We start from the raw sequence: 18,603 nt of genomic DNA on the forward strand, positions 1-18,603 counted from the left end.
TAAACGAAAATCTGTATAAAGGTAAAAAATCATAAATTTGATATATAAACAACAAACATATACATAATATTTGTTACATAAATTTTTAGCTGATATTGATGTTTAGCGAAGTTTATTATACTTAATACATTTTGTCACGTATTAAAAAACTCTGATAAATTGAAAAAGCAGCGATGAGTGACAAATATCTCGACGATTATCTGTCAGTGGTCGCGATTGACGTCGCCGTGGAAGAGAAGACGAGAATCGCCAGAATGGCTGTTGCGACATTGCACAAGCTGCATAACGTGATGCGGCAGATGAGAGATTGGCGGGACGATAGCGCGAAACTGAAGAGCAATATCTGGCGGATGAAAATGGCTTTGCGTGTGGATGACAAGAATGGGAACGATAACCAGCAAATCGACCCTTTGATCGTGCATCAGAGGGCGGAGATTAGCCGGTTGGAGCAGGCAAACGACGCTTTAGAGAATGAAGTAACGAGTCTAAAATGCACTTTAACGAAAGCCGAAGAGGATATCGCGCGTATCACTATCTCTGAAATAGGCGATAAGATCGCCACACTCGAGAATGAATTCTTAAGTGAAAAAGAACGCATGAACGACGAGATTTTGTGTTTGAAGGAGCGACTGAAAGAAACCGAGGAGAGCGAGACGAGTGTCATGCTGAAACAACTCAGGGACGAGCTGAACGAGTTTGCGAGAGGTGATCGGACGATAGAAATAATCTTCGCTAACGCGATTGGCAAGACCGTTGAGATGATTATCGGTTTATCGGAGGAGCTCGTGAACGTTAGCGAGAATTTGTATAAATTTAAAACGAAAAATAGGAATTTGCGTCTCAAGCTGGACAGATCGAGAGCCATGCTGCGATCGAGATGTGGTAATAGCGCGGAAGCTGAAAGTTATTCGTGAGAATGCGAACTATAGCGAAAGTTCGGACGCCACGGATATCCCAGACGTTGTTAGACACGTCGAACGTTTGATGAACGACTTGAGGAACAATTTAAAGAGCGATCGCGAGGCGATGATCGCCGCCGGCGATCTCGACTGTTTGAAATACATGAAGAAAGTAGTTAATCTAAAAGTAAACCTGAAAGTACTGTCCGTGGAGCTTAGACGATCGAACGTGCCGATAGACAAACGGTTATGCGAGAATCTTCAGTACGAGAAATGCTTAGAAACAGCTTCGTCATTGAATGGTTTTCTACAGGAAATCGATAATGAAATTGAAAAATTGAAAATAAAACCGATGAATAAATATTGCAAAATCGGTGGCATCAGCAGCTCGCAATATATGACCAAAGTCACGGAACTCGAAGATATTGTTAGAAAATCAATTGCAGTAATCGCTATTTTAAAACAAGCTCCGCCGAAAGTTATAAATACCAACGAGAAAATAACGGAGATACTAGAAGACTTGATCGAGCAATTGTGCAATAAAATAAAGAGACTCGAAATTTTCGATGACCGCGCGAATTTACGTGAGAGAATCGAACAGCTTGAAGCTATGATCATGTATTTAAAATCGGAATTATTGGAAAAGAACGAACGTATAAATGCGCTGAACGACGAGCATACAAGCATCGGATTAACGTTAGAGAGAGATCGTGAGAAGTACGAGAAGATTATTGCTGACATACGCGAGGTGAACGAGACTCTCCGAGGAGATGTAGAAAGAGGTAAACAAGAAATATTGGAACTGTCGCTTAAACACGATCATTCCGAGCGACATATCGCGGAAATGCAACTGATGAAGGTTGAAATTGATGCAGCGAGGAAAGAATTGCAGGACCTTCATGATGATAAAGAGACGTTATTAAAGGAAACGGAAAGGATGCGTAACGTTCTCGGGGAGAAAGACAAGGAAATTGAGAATATTATTACCCAGGAGAACGCGCTGAAAGCGGTCCTTAGGGCGGAGACAGAGGATCTGAAGACGAAACTTGGGATCGCTTCCGATGAAAATGTAAAACTGAGAAGTATAATTGAGGGACTTGGGAAACGGGAGGAACGCGAGCGACTGGGCAAATTGAAAAGTTCGGAGAAGGAAAGTGGCGGGGAGAAACGAGACAATGGCGAAGACCGTGCACAAAACCTCAGGGATGAATTGGAGTGCTTAAAATCTGAGTCAAATGAGCCTAAAATAAGTCTGGACGAGGCGGACAAGCGAATCGGCTATTTGAAGTGCGCGCCGGATGAAGACATTGACGACAAGACCGGGCCGGAGGATAAAATTTCTTATTTGGAACCTAACGAGCAATCGTTGACGTATCGATTGAACGTCTCGACGAATACTGGCGAGGAAACATCGGGAGAATTCAACAGAGTGATAGCGGAGTACAAAGCGTCGAAGAATAAAGTCAAACAGCTTCAAAACGAGAAAGAACAACTCGAGGAGGAGTTGTCGAAGTTGAGGTCTGAGAAAGGATTGCTGGATAGGTCGATGTCCGATGCCAATAACAAGTGCGCCGTGCTGCAAGATCAAGTTAACAAATTTAAGTCCGAGCGTAACGGCCTTCGGGAGCAGATAAGCGAGCACGAAGCTACTGCGCAGAATTTAAAGTTCGAGTTGGAAAGAGCGCGGGTGAAACTCGAAGATGCGGTTGTTAATACGGCGCGCCTGCAATCGGAGAACTCAAAGGCCATCGGCGATTTGGATATGCTATCTCTACGGAATACCGAGACCGAAGACCGTGTACGGGTGCTGTTGACAGAAAAGAACGAGTTCGCGACGCGTATTAACGAGCTCAATGATGAGAGCGTCGCTCTGCGAGAGCAGTTGAATAAGGCGAGAGAGGAGAATGAATATTTTTCCATGGAATTGAATAAATCAAGGGTCGAAAATGACAAAGCGAAAGCGGAAAATGCTCTTCTGCAGACTACCTGCGACACGAGAGAAAAAGACGATGTCAAGCTGAGGAAAGAGAGAGACGACGCAAAAGGAAGAATAAATGAAATCGCTAACGAGTGCAGAGCACTCGGTAATCAACTGAAGATCCAGCGAATGAAGTATGAGGCATTGCGGCTTACTGCGGCCACGTTGCACGACGAAAATAACAATCGTAAAAATTATTTAAAGAAGATCGATATGCAGCATCCGCTTGTGATGGACTGCGAGCGGAGATTCGCCGATACTCATAACGAGATTAAACAGAAACAAAATTGCTCAGATACCGCGCGTACGAGTATAAAGGTCGAAATTGGCGAACGGAGGGACGGTGGAACAGAAGTCAAAGTAGAATCTGATACACGCGTCGACCACGATAACAAAGCGGTGATCAAAGACGAACCAAAGGGCGAACTAGAGAGATCGAAAAGCGAAAATAATTCTTTGAAATTAGAACAGGCGAATTTGAAGTCCAAAAATTCCGAAGTTACGATGAAACTGGCGGAAGGTAGATCCGAAAATCCAATGCCATGGACAAAAATATCAGACGACGAAGAAATTGTCGGTTCTATCTTGAAGAAATTTGAAATCGCGAGTATCTGGTATGAGAAAGAAATAAACAATTATTCTAATTATTCCAATGATCCGGATATGTCCAATGATAGCGAAAGAACCGCGGCGTTCAATATCGATCAACTCGAAGTCGAGAATAGAGCGCTGAAGATGAAAGCAGTTATTTCGTGTAGTAGTCGCAACTCCTGCCTAATGGACGGCAAGTTCGGTAGAGCGACGGACGAAATTCAGGCTTTGAAACTCGAACTGATGTATCTACGGGACGAGAAGGCAACGTTGAAGTCGCAGCTCGAGATATTTAAGGAGGAATTAAACGCATTGAAATCAGAGAGGGTTGCTTTAAAGGATGAACTCGCCGCTTCGAGGAAGTCGAATTTCGATTTTAGGCTTAAAGTGAACGATCTGCGAGGCGTTAACGAAAAATTAAAGGAGATAAATGCGGAATTAGAGAGTCGTTCGCAGGATGCGTCAAAAGGAATGAATAAGTGCACCACAATATCGGAAGTGTCGGATAAAAAATTAAAAAATAATTTTGAGAATGAATTAAGTGATTACTTAAAGAAGTATATTCTTACGGAAAAAAATCTGCGGATCACTAACAGGCGGAATCGATTCGATCGCGTCTCTCCCAAGAATCCTGGACTACAATCCGTCGAAGAAAATCTACAACATATAGAGGGACAAAAATCCTGAGATTATATATACTAAATTCTGTACATGTAATTTATTAAATTTTATTGTTTTTATTTGTTGTATTGTACTTCATACTTTATTTGCTTTATTATATAGCTAATTTACGTCATGAAATTATTTTCATTTTTGTTTAATTACAGAGAGAAGTAATTAAATTGTATTACACGTATTTTTTAACAAATTAAAAAAAATTATGAAAACATTAAAGATTTTTCTATATTATATTTGAAAGTATTTCAAAAAGTTTGAAGGTGATTTAAATCTGGATCAAACATTATTATTTCATAAAAAAGTAGATATATTTTTAAAAAATAATTAAAATAAAATGAGGAAATTTTTTAATTATGAAGTTGTATTATTAAATATAAATATTGATTTTATTGAACTGTTTTATGTATTATAACATTTATTTTTATATTCAGAGCACATCTATAGAAAAGAATAAATTTCCAATTCCACTTACTTTTTGCAGAGAGACTTGTACATTTACTTAATATATCTTTAAAGTATGTAGCAAAAAATAGATTGTAAGATCGAAAGATAAATATAACTGCGTTACCTTGTACATTCATTATGCTTTCAATAGATTTTATACATCGTTTAGTTTCTTTTCTTGTCACAAAGATTTCATCGGTATAACCGGCAGTTTCTTTTAAAATTTATGAAGGTAACTCGTGTTCTCCCAACGAGCGCCTAGAAATCATTTTAAGAGCAACTGACAAAACCTTCTGAAAGCGTGCTGCTACTTCATCTTCAGCTTTTAGAGCGACGAGTAGTTAAAGCCAAACAGGACAATGACAACAGCGGCGTGACGGCGATAAGGATAAAGCGGTGGAGCGCGTAATAATGCATTAATCGCGCGCGCATGTCGGGCCATTATCGCATACTCTACGACCACGGCATCACGTCGAAAATCCTTGTCTGAGATTATTTCAGCAAAAAGGTAAAGCTCGCTTTGCGCGGCATAGTTGGTGCTCATCTATCATTCCCCTAGACTGCCAGAGTGCGACGTGGCACATTGCAAATGAGTGGATAGTCCTCTGGCACCCCTACAATTATATTCTTCTTACATATCTCGGTCTTTGACCTTTACCCTATTAAACAGATACAATTCATACAATTACATTTCGATGAGATCTCTGTGAGTAAATATTGCAATTTTACTGAAGCTAAAGTTTCTACGTGACAGACTGCAAAATGAAATAACAGTATTTAGCGACAGAACAATATTATCAGTCATATCGACAGTCAAATATTATTTTGTTTAGATTGCAATCAATAATACCGTTTTATTTAAAAAAATTTTTTTTCGTCTCAAAAATTCGTTTTATCAAAAAAAGTCTACAGTAACCGCGCATACGTAATAGCTTTATGCTCAATTATGCTTTACGCGTAATTTTTTACTGCAATATATATACGCGGTATATACGCGAGATGAAAGCGTCTACGGTACTCGATATATGAAAACGCGTTCGGATATATATTTTGTAATATCTTCCGTGATAAATCAACTGATCGTGTGTAACAGCGGACGTCACACGCGAAAAACATTGAATTGTCGTAACGACAGATGTTACAGCGGGATGCCCCTTTGTTTTGCGACTCCGCACGTGAGATACACATTGATGCAGATTTTTGTCTGTGACTCCACATTTCCGCGGATTAAATGTCCGAACGTGCATTATGTCGTACGCGTGTAATCGCATATTATACGAGCAATCTCGAATTAATAGCGCGAAAGAGGTGATTCTTTCGCGCTATTAATGAAATTAAATCATCCTTTTATCGTATGTTATGTCATATATAATATAACGAGTTTAATTCTAATATTTATGTATCTTGTCTAGTATTTAATATGTTAAATATTAATATAGCAATACAATTATACAAATGAAATAAGAAGGAATTGCATCTTTTCTTTCCATTTTTCAGTTCAAAGAATAGATGCAACGTTAATAATTACTGTACTTTAGTGACCTGCAAATATTAAATTTTTAATACCATAAATACACGAATAGAATACAATCCACAGTTCAAAGAAAAATGTTGAATATTTCATAAAGTTTTCTATAAATGTGCTATGAATATAATTGTGTGATAATATTCAGAACATAAAAGTCACCATAATGTCATAAGGACGTCAGCATGACATTATTTACTATTTATAAATAGCTTATAAGTAACAAATGATGTTACGATTGCTTCCTATTATTATAATTCTGTGGTCTTTATTTTTATAATATATAAAGTCAGATACATAATAAAGTCAGATACATAATATAAAGTCAGATACATAATAAAATAATTGTGTGTGTAGTGAATGCGTGCAGTATGTGTATTAATATGTTGTATATTAAAAAGAATAATTAGTTTACTATACTTTATAAAAAATGTTATACTTTGTATAATGTCTTTTATAAATATGTTATGAACATTTTAATTATGGTTATGAATATTTGGATAATTGTATGATAATGTTCAAGTATCTCCCAAATAAAACACAGAAGTCATAATATCATCAGGATATCATCATGACTTTATTTGTCATTGATAAAATTCACTTATAAATGACATCGAAGAATTTAAACACACATCGTCATTTATTTTTATATAAAGTTAATTACAATTAGTACACAAGTCCACAAATCTTCGAGAAAGGTTCTTTAAAATTTATTACAAAATTGGAATATAAATTTCGAATTTATATTCCTGAATTGATGTTATCTTGCCTGTGTTTATATATTCGTGTTTTCACTCAGAGACAAACAATGAGTTGCGAATAAAACGCAATGCGTCGAGTTGCACAGTCAGACGCGATTCGCGAATGCAGTCCACGTACTGGTCCATGACTAAACAGACTTTAATTGCGGGAAATCACAGTAATCACGGAACGCTGGCGCAAGCTCGTTTTTTTCCCCATCTTTTTCCTACTGTTATTCCCATCATGACATCGATGAATGTACCTGGTAAATGGAGACAAAGTAATCGCTATTTTACAAACAAAACTATTAGTTATACTTCAATTACTGACATAATAATAAAAAAAAATTTATCATACCACCAGCCGAGTCTACTTTACGAACGTAATTATAAATTTATGATACATTCGTTTTTAATTTGTCTACTATCTGATGTAGCTTTTTATTAGAGTATATACGTTTATAATCAGAAAATAATAAGTGAATCTTATGTGATACATCTATAATTAGATCTATTTTAATATTTTATCTCTTTTAAAATCTATTTGGACTAAAATCTATTTCTTTAGATCTATTTTTATTAAGTTATATTTAAATTTATAAATAATAAATAATAAATAATAATAATAAATTATTATTAAAAAGTGTAAAAAATTATTATTCAAAGTTACTAGATTCTAGACGAAATTTAAAATTTACTAGATTCAAAGTATAATTGGTTTTAAAAGTTGCTAAATTTAAAAAGTAAAATTTTGAAAGTTATTAAATTATTATATTTAAAGATTCGTGTCTATCGTGAACAAGAACTCAATTACATATTATAACTTTTTCCTAGGACGAAACATGAAAAGTAAAAATTTTTTATATGTATGTGTGCATATGTGTGTACACATATACATACATACATAAAAACTTTCACGTTTCCATGTTAGGGAAAAATTAAGTTATATAATTGACTTCCAGACCGTGCGAAACGTGGAATTCACGAAAGCTTTACATATTTTACTCCGTTTTTAAAGGAAAATTACATGATTGCTGTCGTGAATTTTAAAAATTACAAAATTCTTCCGAAAAAATAATTTAAAAGTTATCACCCAGGTAGCAACACACGTCATTTTGACGTCAAAGGCAGTCATTTTGACGTCAAAAGACGTTATTTTGACGTCAGCTTGTTACCATGAGGGCAGACTCTGTATAATTTTTAGAATGACTTCTTTCAAGTACGCTTCTCTTTCAGGGTATGGTCAATGCGATGCTACAAATGCTTTAAAGCGTGTCTTGATTAGTCAATTTGTAAAATTCGTTCTTCTGATTGGTCAAACGCTTTAAAGCATTTGTAACGAGAGAGACTTCGATTTTAACTACAATCTAGGCTGCGGTCCACTTGACGTTACAAACGCTTCGAAGCGTTTAAGCAACCAATCAGAACAAAGAATTTTGCGAATTGACTAATCAAAGAATGCTTCGAAGCGTTTGTAGCGTCAAGTGGACCGCAGCCGAAATGAGACAGGAATACTCGATTGGTCAATTCTTACGGATTACGGCATACGGCACACAGACCTTAAGGTTATCACGTGATCAAAATTGACGCTTGCTATTTGTCAATTTTTATCACGTGACCTGTTCGACGTTAAAGGGTGTGTTCCGAATTGCGCACGAAGTATCATTTTATCCTTCTTTATTCTTCGATGAACAATAAAAACAACTGATACATTATACGATTTGTGCGCAATTCGGAACGCATCCAAAGTTAAGCGTCAGTATAAAAAGCACCTTTACATCATGGACGAACCAATTGAATTCAATGGATTTCATTTCCAAGTAATGAAGACTGCGTTCCGTTTCACGCATGATATGCATAATGCATCATTTATCCTTGTTTTCATTTTTGTTAACATTCAATGAATAACAAGGATAAAAGGTGCATCATGCGTGAAACGGAACGCAGCCGAACACAGCCGACAATATAGGTTTGTTCGCGTTGCTTGAAATCTCCAAAAGTTTTTGTATTTTAAACGAGGTGAATTTAGATGAATATGACCGGTATTCATAGTCAGTTTTTATTTCAAGATCGTTTTAAGTAGTGAGTGCATTCAGTACTACAACCGCTCACTGAGCGCTCAGTGAGCGCTTACATCTTATTGGCATATTCCATTAGTCAAAATTTAAATCTAAAAATTTAAAATATAGACCAAACAGATACAAGAGCTCACTGAGCGTTTAGTAAGCGGTCGTGCTTCTGGATGCAGCCAATTGCTGGATTCACACTGCATCCGATTTTCGTCGTACGACGCTCAGTTCAATCAGAAAACAGGATTCCGATATTACGAAGTAAAATTCATCGGAATCGTGTTTTTTGATTGGTTGCAGAGCATCGTACGACGAAAATCGGATGCAGTGTGAATTCAGCAATTATCTCAGGTCGATATTTTATGTGTCGTACAACAGTCTTTTCGAGCCTGTTGATTGGCTGCGGAACAAAGAGGTTCTCGGATCTTTCTGTCCTGCAGCCAATCAACAGGCTTGAAAAGCCTTATCGTACGATACATGAAATATCGGGCTTAAGACGCTAATGCAACCCTCTGACATCTTAAGACTATACTTAAGACGATCTTGAATATGAGAATCGACTATGAATACCAGCATATATATTCTGGTATCGAAAAGAGAGAAAGCGAAGATGTTGAGTTCAAAAAGTGTATAACGCGAACAAACCTAAGGTTTGTTCCAACATGTTCCAATATGCTCCTACCATAGCTCTTATTCACTTCAATACGCTTGATGGAGTGAATAGGAGCACGTTGGAGCTTACGACGCGAACAAACCTCTAAAGCTGGTTCTACATTGGTCGCATCGCAGCGTCGCAAGCGTTGCGGTCCAATCAACATCAATCTAGCTCGACTCTGATTGGATCACAACGCTTGCGATACTACGATGCGACTAATGTAGAACCAGCTTTAGGGGTGCTATTTCATTCGTGCGTTTTTGTCGTACGATAAATGTGTACGGAACAGAGAAGTCCTCAGATCTCTCGATCCCATAACCAATCGACAGGCTTGAAAAATTTGTTGTACGACAAAAACGCACAAATGAAATAGCACCCTAAGGGCCACTGTCACCAAGCTCAGTTGATCTAACTAGGCCAGTTAGTCCATCGGAATTGACCAATGGCATTTGTCATTTTGTTTGAAGAATTGACAGATTGGTCAATTCCGATGGATTAATTGGCCCAATTAAGTTAACTGAGCTTGGTGACAGTGACCCTAAGGCCACTATTACACGCGTCCGTTTTTGTCGTATGACAAATTTTTCAAGCCTGTCGATTGGCTATAGGACAAAGAGGTCCGAGATCCTCTCTGTCTTGCAGCCAATTAACACGCTTGAAAAATCTGTCGTACGATAAAAAAAGGACACATGTAATATTGGCCTAATGTTGGCAACGTTGGCGACGTCACGGACAGATAGTGACATTTCACTGTGCAACGTTGGCACACATCAAATGACGATAGATTCGAGCAAGTGTGCGCTTGGCTTCAGTCGGTCAGTAACAATGGCGGCAGATCTCGAACAGTTTCAACAGCTTCTAAATACACTCCTCAGCACAGATAACGATGTCCGGACGCAGGCGGAGGTACGTTTAAACCCCTAGTAAATTTTCGCGGCCGCGCTCAATCGACGTCGAAACGCGTGCCGGTCGGCGCGAGTGTCCGCGGCGTAGCCTGTTTCTGCCGAGCACGTTGCCGACGTGTTGTCACGAACTCGCACGCGGATGCCACAACCGGCGTCGAACGCGCGACGCAGCTCGTCCCTCGACGTCGTCATGGCGGTCGATCGCGACACGTCGACGAGGAGGATCCGTCGCGTCCGGACGAATTTTGACGCATTCACGCGATCGGTCAAGAAATCCAAAATGGTGTCTCGCATGCGGGTAGCGCGCGCCCCGCGTGCCATCCGTCAGCTCCTCGTGTGCGGACGACAGAAGTCCGACGTTTCTCTCTTTCTCGCGACGCTCACCGTCCGAGCTCGCCTACGAAGAGAGCGACTCCCGGCGCGACGGGACTCGCGTCCACGCGTGAACGACGTTTTGTTACGTCCGTCCGTCCCCCCCCGCGATGCGGTGGCACGCACGTTTTACGAGATTCATCCCGTTTTCCCGCCTACACGCGATTTCCGGCGAATGCCATAGCGTGCTCCGCGTGCGTCGTTCTTACCCACCTTGCGACTCGCCCGACTCCGCGTGCGATCGCAAGTATCTGATCTGATCACTCGCACGATTTTAATACCGTTCAGCGAGTTCTATATATGTCTTACCTTGACTCCCTGCACGATCACGTGTCATTCGTCGAATATTCATACGTGCGCTGATTACAATATGTACTCCGCACAAAATGAGTCAGATCTAGCTTAGCAAATTTAGTTCAGGAGGGAGTACTTCGATTTTGGCAGCTGTGAAATTTAGGTATCTATAGATATATTCATTGTATATATGTTCTTACTTCGTATATAATCATTATACTGTAATGTACAGTAACAAGATAAAGACATTTGCTTTGTGATGCAGCATCTTTGTATTCTAATTTAAAACTTCTTATATTAATCCAATATCGTGGAGGCTAAGTCATAATAAATCAAAAGATTTTAAATATCTTGTTAAATACTTGCTTTACATTATAATAAGTAAAAGTGCTTTATATATATTTAATTATTTATTTGATCAGATCATATTAAAATATTACCATTCCATAAAAACTTTTTAAAATCGTAACATTTTAGCACCCCAATGACGCTGAGTTAAATGATATTTCTTTGACATTATTGTAAAATTTAATTTTTCTTATAGAAAGTAACGTATTTAATCCTTTTGGAAGAATTAAATGCTTATTAGACAAATATAAATTTCGAGCAAAAAATTTATATTTGTAACATAACTTTCTAAGGCCTGGTTTCGTCAATGTAAGATTAACTTTAATCACACGATTCAGTTTACTCTTTATCTTTTCGTAATTCTAAGAATTAGAAAAAAATAAACAGTAAGTTAAACTGAAATAAGGTTAATCTTATATTTGTGGAACCAGGCGCCTAAAAGACTTTATATTATTTGATTAGAAAATATTTATTACTACATGTATTCTTATCATTAGAAACATTATAACAAAAATTTTGAAATAACATATTTTTAATTCTAAAATTATTTAGGAGGCGTATGGTAATCTTCCAGTGGAAAGCAAGGTGACATTTCTCTTAACTACTATTTGCAATGGTACACTTGCAGAAGAAATGCGAACTATTGCTGCAGTATTGTTACGTCGATTATTCTCTTCAGAATTTATGGACTTTTATCCTAAGGTAGTCTAAAGCTTTCTTTTCTAATCTCTAGCTATTATATGAAATATCTTTTTGTTAAAATGTACTTTTTTTAATTTATTGCTATTTTATTTCTTAAGAACCTCTTATCCAGAAATTAATGATTATTTATATTCGAGTCAAAGATCAGTTAAAAATAAATTTGGTATGTAATTATTGTACAGATTCCACCAGAGGCGCAAGCCCAATTGAAGGAACAAATTTTATTATCAGTTCAAAATGAACAAACTGAAAATATTCGACGTAAGGTCTGTGACGTTGCAGCTGAAGTTGCCAGGAATTTAATAGATGAAGATGGCAATAATCAATGGCCGGAGTTTCTTCAGTTCCTATTTCAGTGCGCGAATAGTCCATTACCGGCATTAAAAGAAAGCGCTCTTCGTATGTTCACGTGAGTTTCCTTGAAATCTATCTGACATGAATACATTCATTAAGAAAAAAAATAAAGAAAATTAAATGTGCGTACAGATCCGTCCCAGGCGTATTTGGAAATCAACAAACAAATCATCTTGATCTTATAAAACAAATGTTACAACAATCCGTGTTAGATATGACAAATTATGAGGTAATGTGAAATTTACTTATATTTTTATTTAGTTTAACGGGAGAATGGATACACGAGTCTCGACAAGATAAGATTACTCGTCACATAATTCTTCCAAAAAAAAAAAGTGCTTTCTGATGACTGTAACTTGTGAAGTATTATTTTACAGACAGATACGGAGCATACATTTTATATGGAACAATTATATTTATGACATTCTGAAAACAAAAATTTGTTTAATTATGAAATTTTTTATTATACGGATAATTACAACCATTGCAATTGTTCTTATCACACAGGTCAGGTTTCAAGCAGTACGAGCAATTGGAGCGTTTATAACATTACATGACAAAGAAGAAAACATACATAAACATTTCTCAGAATTAGTTCCAGCGCTTGTACAAGTAACCGCTCAATCTATAGAAAAGCAAGACGATGATGCTCTTATAAAAGTGTTGATAGATATTGCTGAAACCACACCAAAATTCCTCAGGGGGCAATTAGACAATGTTATGCAAATGTGCATGAACGTATTCTCCAATGAAGAAATGCCTGACTCTTGGAGACAATTGGCACTAGAAGTTTTGGTAACTCTGGCGGAAACTGCACCAGCTATGGTACGGAAAGGTGGTGAAAAATACATAATATCTTTAGTGCCATTGGTATTGAAGATGATGACTGATTTGGAAGAAGACGAGAAATGGAGTTTCTCTGATGAAATCATTGAAGAAGATAATGACAGCAACAATGTGGTTGCAGAAAGTGCTTTAGATAGATTGGCGTGTGGGTTAGGAGGAAAAACTATGCTACCACAAATCGTGCAAAATATCCCTACAATGTTAAATAACAGCGATTGGAAGTATAGGTAAACATATAACATCTGCATCTTATATATTTAGTTGTATCGTTATGGCTGTATTGAAATCCAATATTTAACAACATTGCATATACATATGTATAATCAAATAATAACACATTCACAGAAAAGTCAGCAGTTATATACTTTTATGTAATTGCGTTACATCTGTGATAGAATAACCAATGAGATAATCCTCTTTTTCAATTGCCGTTCTGGCAGTTGGTCTGAGATTCTCATTGCGATGTTTAAGATAAGAATTGGCAGTTGTATAATATGACTGCTATAATTATAAAAACATACAGCTTTTTCAATATTTATTAAATAACCAAGTTTTATATTTTTCTATTTTCTCATCTATATTTGTGTATATATAAACACATTTCTTATTATTAGGCACGCAGCACTTATGGCTATCTCAGCTGTTGGTGAAGGGTGCCACAAGCAAATGGAAGCTCTTTTACCACAAATAATGGATGGAGTAATACAATATCTACAAGACCCGGTAAGTAAGACAATGATAAATTTACTTTATAAATTTTAATTTTATATCATCAGCAGTCTAAAATTATTTTTTATGTCAAATTATACATATATAATTTACTAGGCCACAAATTAATCCGACAGTCACATCCATGTGGATATGACAGCGTTACAATTGTGGCAAATTAAGCAGAGATACAAATTTTTACTGTATTATTGTTTTAGTAATACAGATAACCAAAATTTGTTCCTTGCAGTTCCTGAGAGTTGATTACTATTAATAGTGATAGTAATCTTAGTTTTGGAACATATATTTTCATTTGCATGTGAATGTAATATGAATATAAAATTCATAAATACATGAAGTAATGTGTTGGATTTTTTTAGCATCCTCGTGTAAGATACGCTGCTTGCAACGCAGTAGGTCAAATGTCTACAGATTTTTCGCCCATATTTGAAAAGAAATTTCACGATAAAGTTATCCCTGGGTTATTAATGGTGTTGGACGATAACGCGAATCCTAGAGTTCAAGCTCATGCTGGCGCAGCTCTTGTAAACTTTAGCGAAGATTGCCCAAAAAATATTCTAACACCATATCTCGATGCTATAATGGCTAAACTTGAATCGATACTGACTGCTAAATTCCATGAATTAGTTGAAAAGGGAACTAAACTTGTACTTGAACAGGTAAGTTGAACTATGAATCCATCTACATTGTCTCCTGGATATATCTAAAGATTCCAGCTTTTTCTTTATTAAATAAATTTAAAATCTTTATGTAAGATGAAAAATAAACCTATTAATATCCTTTAAAACCTGTTAATTATAAGTCGCTTCTACATAATTCTATGCGACATTTATTATAACTCCTAGTTATATAAAATATAAATATTCCTAGTTACATAAAATATAAATGTTTAAGAATAGTTACGGTTTAATGTAAACCTAAATTTTTTATTGTATTTTTATAGGTTGTCACAACAATTGCCTCTGTTGCGGATACGTGTGAAGAACAATTTGTAACTTATTACGACAGGCTAATGCCTTGTTTAAAATTTATCATTCAAAATGCAATTCTACAGGAACACAAAATATTACGAGGCAAGACGATCGAATGTGTTAGTCTTGTAGGCTTAGCTGTTGGCCCAGAAAAGGTGATTAACACTTGTGATCATTGTTTGATATGTCCTGAACAAAAAACTTGTAATCATTAATTACAAATTGTTTAATGTTAACAGTTTATTGCTGATGCTAGTGAAGTTATGGATATGTTACTCAAAACACATTCAGAAGGTGATCTTCCTGATGACGATCCACAAACCAGCTATCTTATATCTGCTTGGGCTAGGATTTGTAAAATTCTTGGTAAGATATCGATAATGAAGTCTCAATATCTCAATGTTAATGAAGTCAAGTTTTATCATTTTACAGAAACTCTTTGCGATTACGCGATTTTGTAAAAAAGATATGTATGTTTTTTTTACAGGGAAGCAATTTGAACAATATTTACCATTAGTAATGGGTCCCGTATTGCGAACAGCCGCTATGAAACCTGAAGTTGCATTACTGGACAATGAAGATATGGAAGGTATTGAGGGTGATCTCGATTGGCAATTTGTTTCACTAGGAGAGCAACAAAACTTTGGAATCAAAACAGCTGGTTTGGAGGATAAAGCTTCTGCATGCGAAATGTTGGTTTGTTACGCACGAGAATTAAAGGAAGGTTTTGCGGATTATGCAGAAGAAGTTGTACGATTAATGGTACCGATGTTGAAGTTTTACTTCCACGATGGTGTTAGAACTGCAGCTGCGGCAAGTTTGCCATATCTTCTTGACTGTGCTAAAATAAAAGGTTATATATATTAGATAATATTTTTATTTAAAAACATGTAACTTTTCAATAACAAAACTTTTATATTAATATATTGTTTATAGGTCCACAGTATCTAGAAGGCATGTGGGCATATATTTGCCCAGATTTGTTGAAAGCTATTGATACAGAGCCAGAATCTGAAGTGTTGTTGGAATTATTATCCTCTTTAGCAAAATGTATCGAAACACTAGGCGTAGGTTGCTTAAGTGCGCCACATATGACTGAACTTTTACGACTTTTAGATAAGTTACTCACTGAACATTTTGACCGAGCAGTTGCTAGATTGGAGAAACGGAAAGATGAAGATTATGATGAGGTACTATGAAAATTAATTATTTATACAGTTTCATGGAAATTTTATAAATATTTCTTCTACTGACGCTCTTTTTATATTTAATGGGTTAGGTTGTTGAAGAACAACTTGCTGATGAAGACAATGAGGACGTATACACACTCAGTAAAATTGCTGATATCTTACACGCCTTGTTTACAACTTACAAGTCTTCTTTCTTCCCATACTTTGATCAAATATGCGGACATTTCGTAAAATTATTGAGTCCTGAAAGATCGTGGTCGGATCATCAGTGGGCTTTATGCGTCTTTGACGATATTATAGAATTCGGAGGACCTGAGTGTGCAAAATATCAAGAATTCTTTTTACGACCTATGATTCAATATGTTTCTGATAAATCTGCAGAAGTTAGACAAGCAGCAGCTTATGGTTGCGGAGTTTTAGGTCAATTTGGTGGAGAAGGCTTTGCGCAAGCATGTGCAGAAGCTTTACCAAAACTGATGGAAGTTATTAATGATCCTGAATCTAGATCGCCAGAAAATGTAAATCCCACTGAAAATGCTATTTCAGCAGTGACTAAAATTCTCAAATATAATAACAAAGCAATCAACGTCGATGAAATTCTTCCACACTGGTAAACTTTGATATTTGTTATTTGGTTTTGATAAGTTGCAAAAATTATTATTTGTTATTTGATAAGTTGCAAATAAGAACTTTATTTAAAGCGCTTCTATCTATATAGGCTAACTTGGCTGCCAGTCGTCGAAGATGAAGATGAAGCACCTCATGTATATGGATACCTATGTGATTTGATTGAAGCAAATCATGCAGTAGTTTTAGGAACGAATAATGCGCATTTGCCTCGACTTATAAGTTTCTTTGCTGAAGCATTGTTCAGAGAAGCTGTGCCTACCGACCATCCGGTTATGTCTAGAATTCTTAGTATTGTTAGAGAAATACAAGTAGGCAAAAAGTTTGTTTATATTTATCGTAACAATTCTCGGATAATAAGTAATACATGATTTTATATTTGCAGAACAACGACACGATATTCCAGGCAACTATAATGCAGTTAACAACAGATCAACAACAGGCGCTTCACGAGGCACTTAGTGCACTAAGTTGAATTTTTAACACTGTAACACGTAAAAAAAATTAATGCCCGCGTTAATTAATCTCTCGAAGAAATCGTAAAGATTGTAGGTATATTGTACCTATAAAACATTCGCTCCAGCCTAGTTACACACACACACACACACACACACACACACACACACACACACACACACACATGCGCGCGCAAATATATTTAAGCATTCTATTATTATCCACGTACTTGTTGAATATGTATGTCTGTATCATTTCTCAGATTCAATAATTAGTTTTGTCAGGGATTGTTGTTAAACATTTGAAGTAAAATTAGAGTTTGTCATTATTTTACAGTACTTCTACAAATGAATACAACTCGAAAAGAAATTTTATCAATTATATGAATGAACTCACATTGGCAGAATTTGAAAAAACTGTTTATTTATTCATAAAATATTTTAAATTCAATATTTTATATATATATATATATACTTAGTTTTTATATCATACCTCTTTTCTTTCTGCATCACATTGGTGAACATTATTTAAAAAGTTTATAAATAATGACTTAAATCAGACATTCAAACGATAACGTTCTCCTGCCATTGAGAGCCGAACGATGCTAAATTATCTTAAAAATATGGCTTTGTAAAAAAATTGCATAGTACTACATACATATAGCTTTGTTATGCGAATATAACGTTAAGGATTATAATTTTGTCTCTGTGATCTTTCTAAATTCTGTTTACATTCTCAAATATTCCCATATTTCGTCAAAATAACAAAATTAATAATGCAAGATAGACTGGAAAGCCTCAATATAACCACAATATGCGTGACATTGTGATTTAGATATTTTTATTATTAAATTTAGATACAGTAAATGTTATTTAATGATAATATCAATAATGTTGCAATGTTGAGATCTGTATACGAATGCCTTTTGAATGAAACGTAATGAAATTTAAAAAATTTTAGATTTACAAGATTCGTAAGTTATGACTGCGATGTATATCAAATTTTTTTCTTGTAAAGATATATTAAAAATATTCAAATACCGCATTGTTCTTGTAATCTTACAGCTAATTTGTATTATGTTTACTTAGCTGTAACATTACAATGTCATGTCAAACTAAATATGTTTCGAAAATAAAACTAAATTTATTCGAAAATAAAAAATATTACGTAAAAAAGTGACTTGATAATATAAAAATTACGTTTCCTTCGACTGATTGTAACACGATGAGA

General features: G+C 35.9%; 2 protein-coding genes across 2 annotated transcripts; both read left to right on the top strand.

The window, feature by feature from the left end:
- LOC108731434 (uncharacterized protein PFB0145c) lies at positions 1–4,155 on the top strand. The gene is given in 3 exon segments (XM_018461766.1): positions 1–21; positions 172–896; positions 898–4,155. Coding segments are annotated over 2 exon segments (3,981 nt in total). The 5' UTR covers positions 1–21; positions 172–173.
- A 6,213-nt stretch (positions 4,156–10,368) lies between these two features.
- Karybeta3 (karyopherin beta 3) lies at positions 10,369–17,450 on the top strand. Its single transcript, XM_018461830.1, has 14 exons — positions 10,369–10,485; positions 12,051–12,200; positions 12,383–12,609; positions 12,687–12,783; positions 13,062–13,627; positions 14,015–14,123; positions 14,489–14,788; positions 15,073–15,255; positions 15,340–15,466; positions 15,588–15,953; positions 16,037–16,290; positions 16,380–16,900; positions 17,009–17,228; positions 17,303–17,450. The coding sequence occupies exons 1-14, from the start codon at positions 10,405–10,407 to the stop codon at positions 17,390–17,392; spliced, it is 3,291 nt and encodes a 1,096-aa protein (XP_018317332.1). The 5' UTR covers positions 10,369–10,404; the 3' UTR covers positions 17,393–17,450.
- The last annotated feature ends 1,153 nt before the right edge of the window (positions 17,451–18,603 follow it).

This window comes from Mycetomoellerius zeteki, unplaced genomic scaffold (assembly GCF_001594055.1).
Source record: "Mycetomoellerius zeteki isolate Tzet28-1 unplaced genomic scaffold, Tzet1.0 scaffold128, whole genome shotgun sequence".
Classification (NCBI taxonomy): Eukaryota; Metazoa; Arthropoda; class Insecta; order Hymenoptera; family Formicidae; genus Mycetomoellerius; species Mycetomoellerius zeteki.

Excerpts from the sequence above, each read along its gene's own strand:
- Karybeta3 (XM_018461830.1), top strand. The coding sequence starts at position 10,405 with ATGGCGGCAGATCTCGAACAGTTTCAACAGCTTCTAAATACACTCCTC. Across the intron at positions 12,201-12,382 it reads TTATGGACTTTTATCCTAAG|ATTCCACCAGAGGCGCAAGC; the intron begins GTAGTCTAAAGC and ends ATTATTGTACAG. Across the intron at positions 15,256-15,339 it reads TAGCTGTTGGCCCAGAAAAG|TTTATTGCTGATGCTAGTGA; the intron begins GTGATTAACACT and ends TAATGTTAACAG.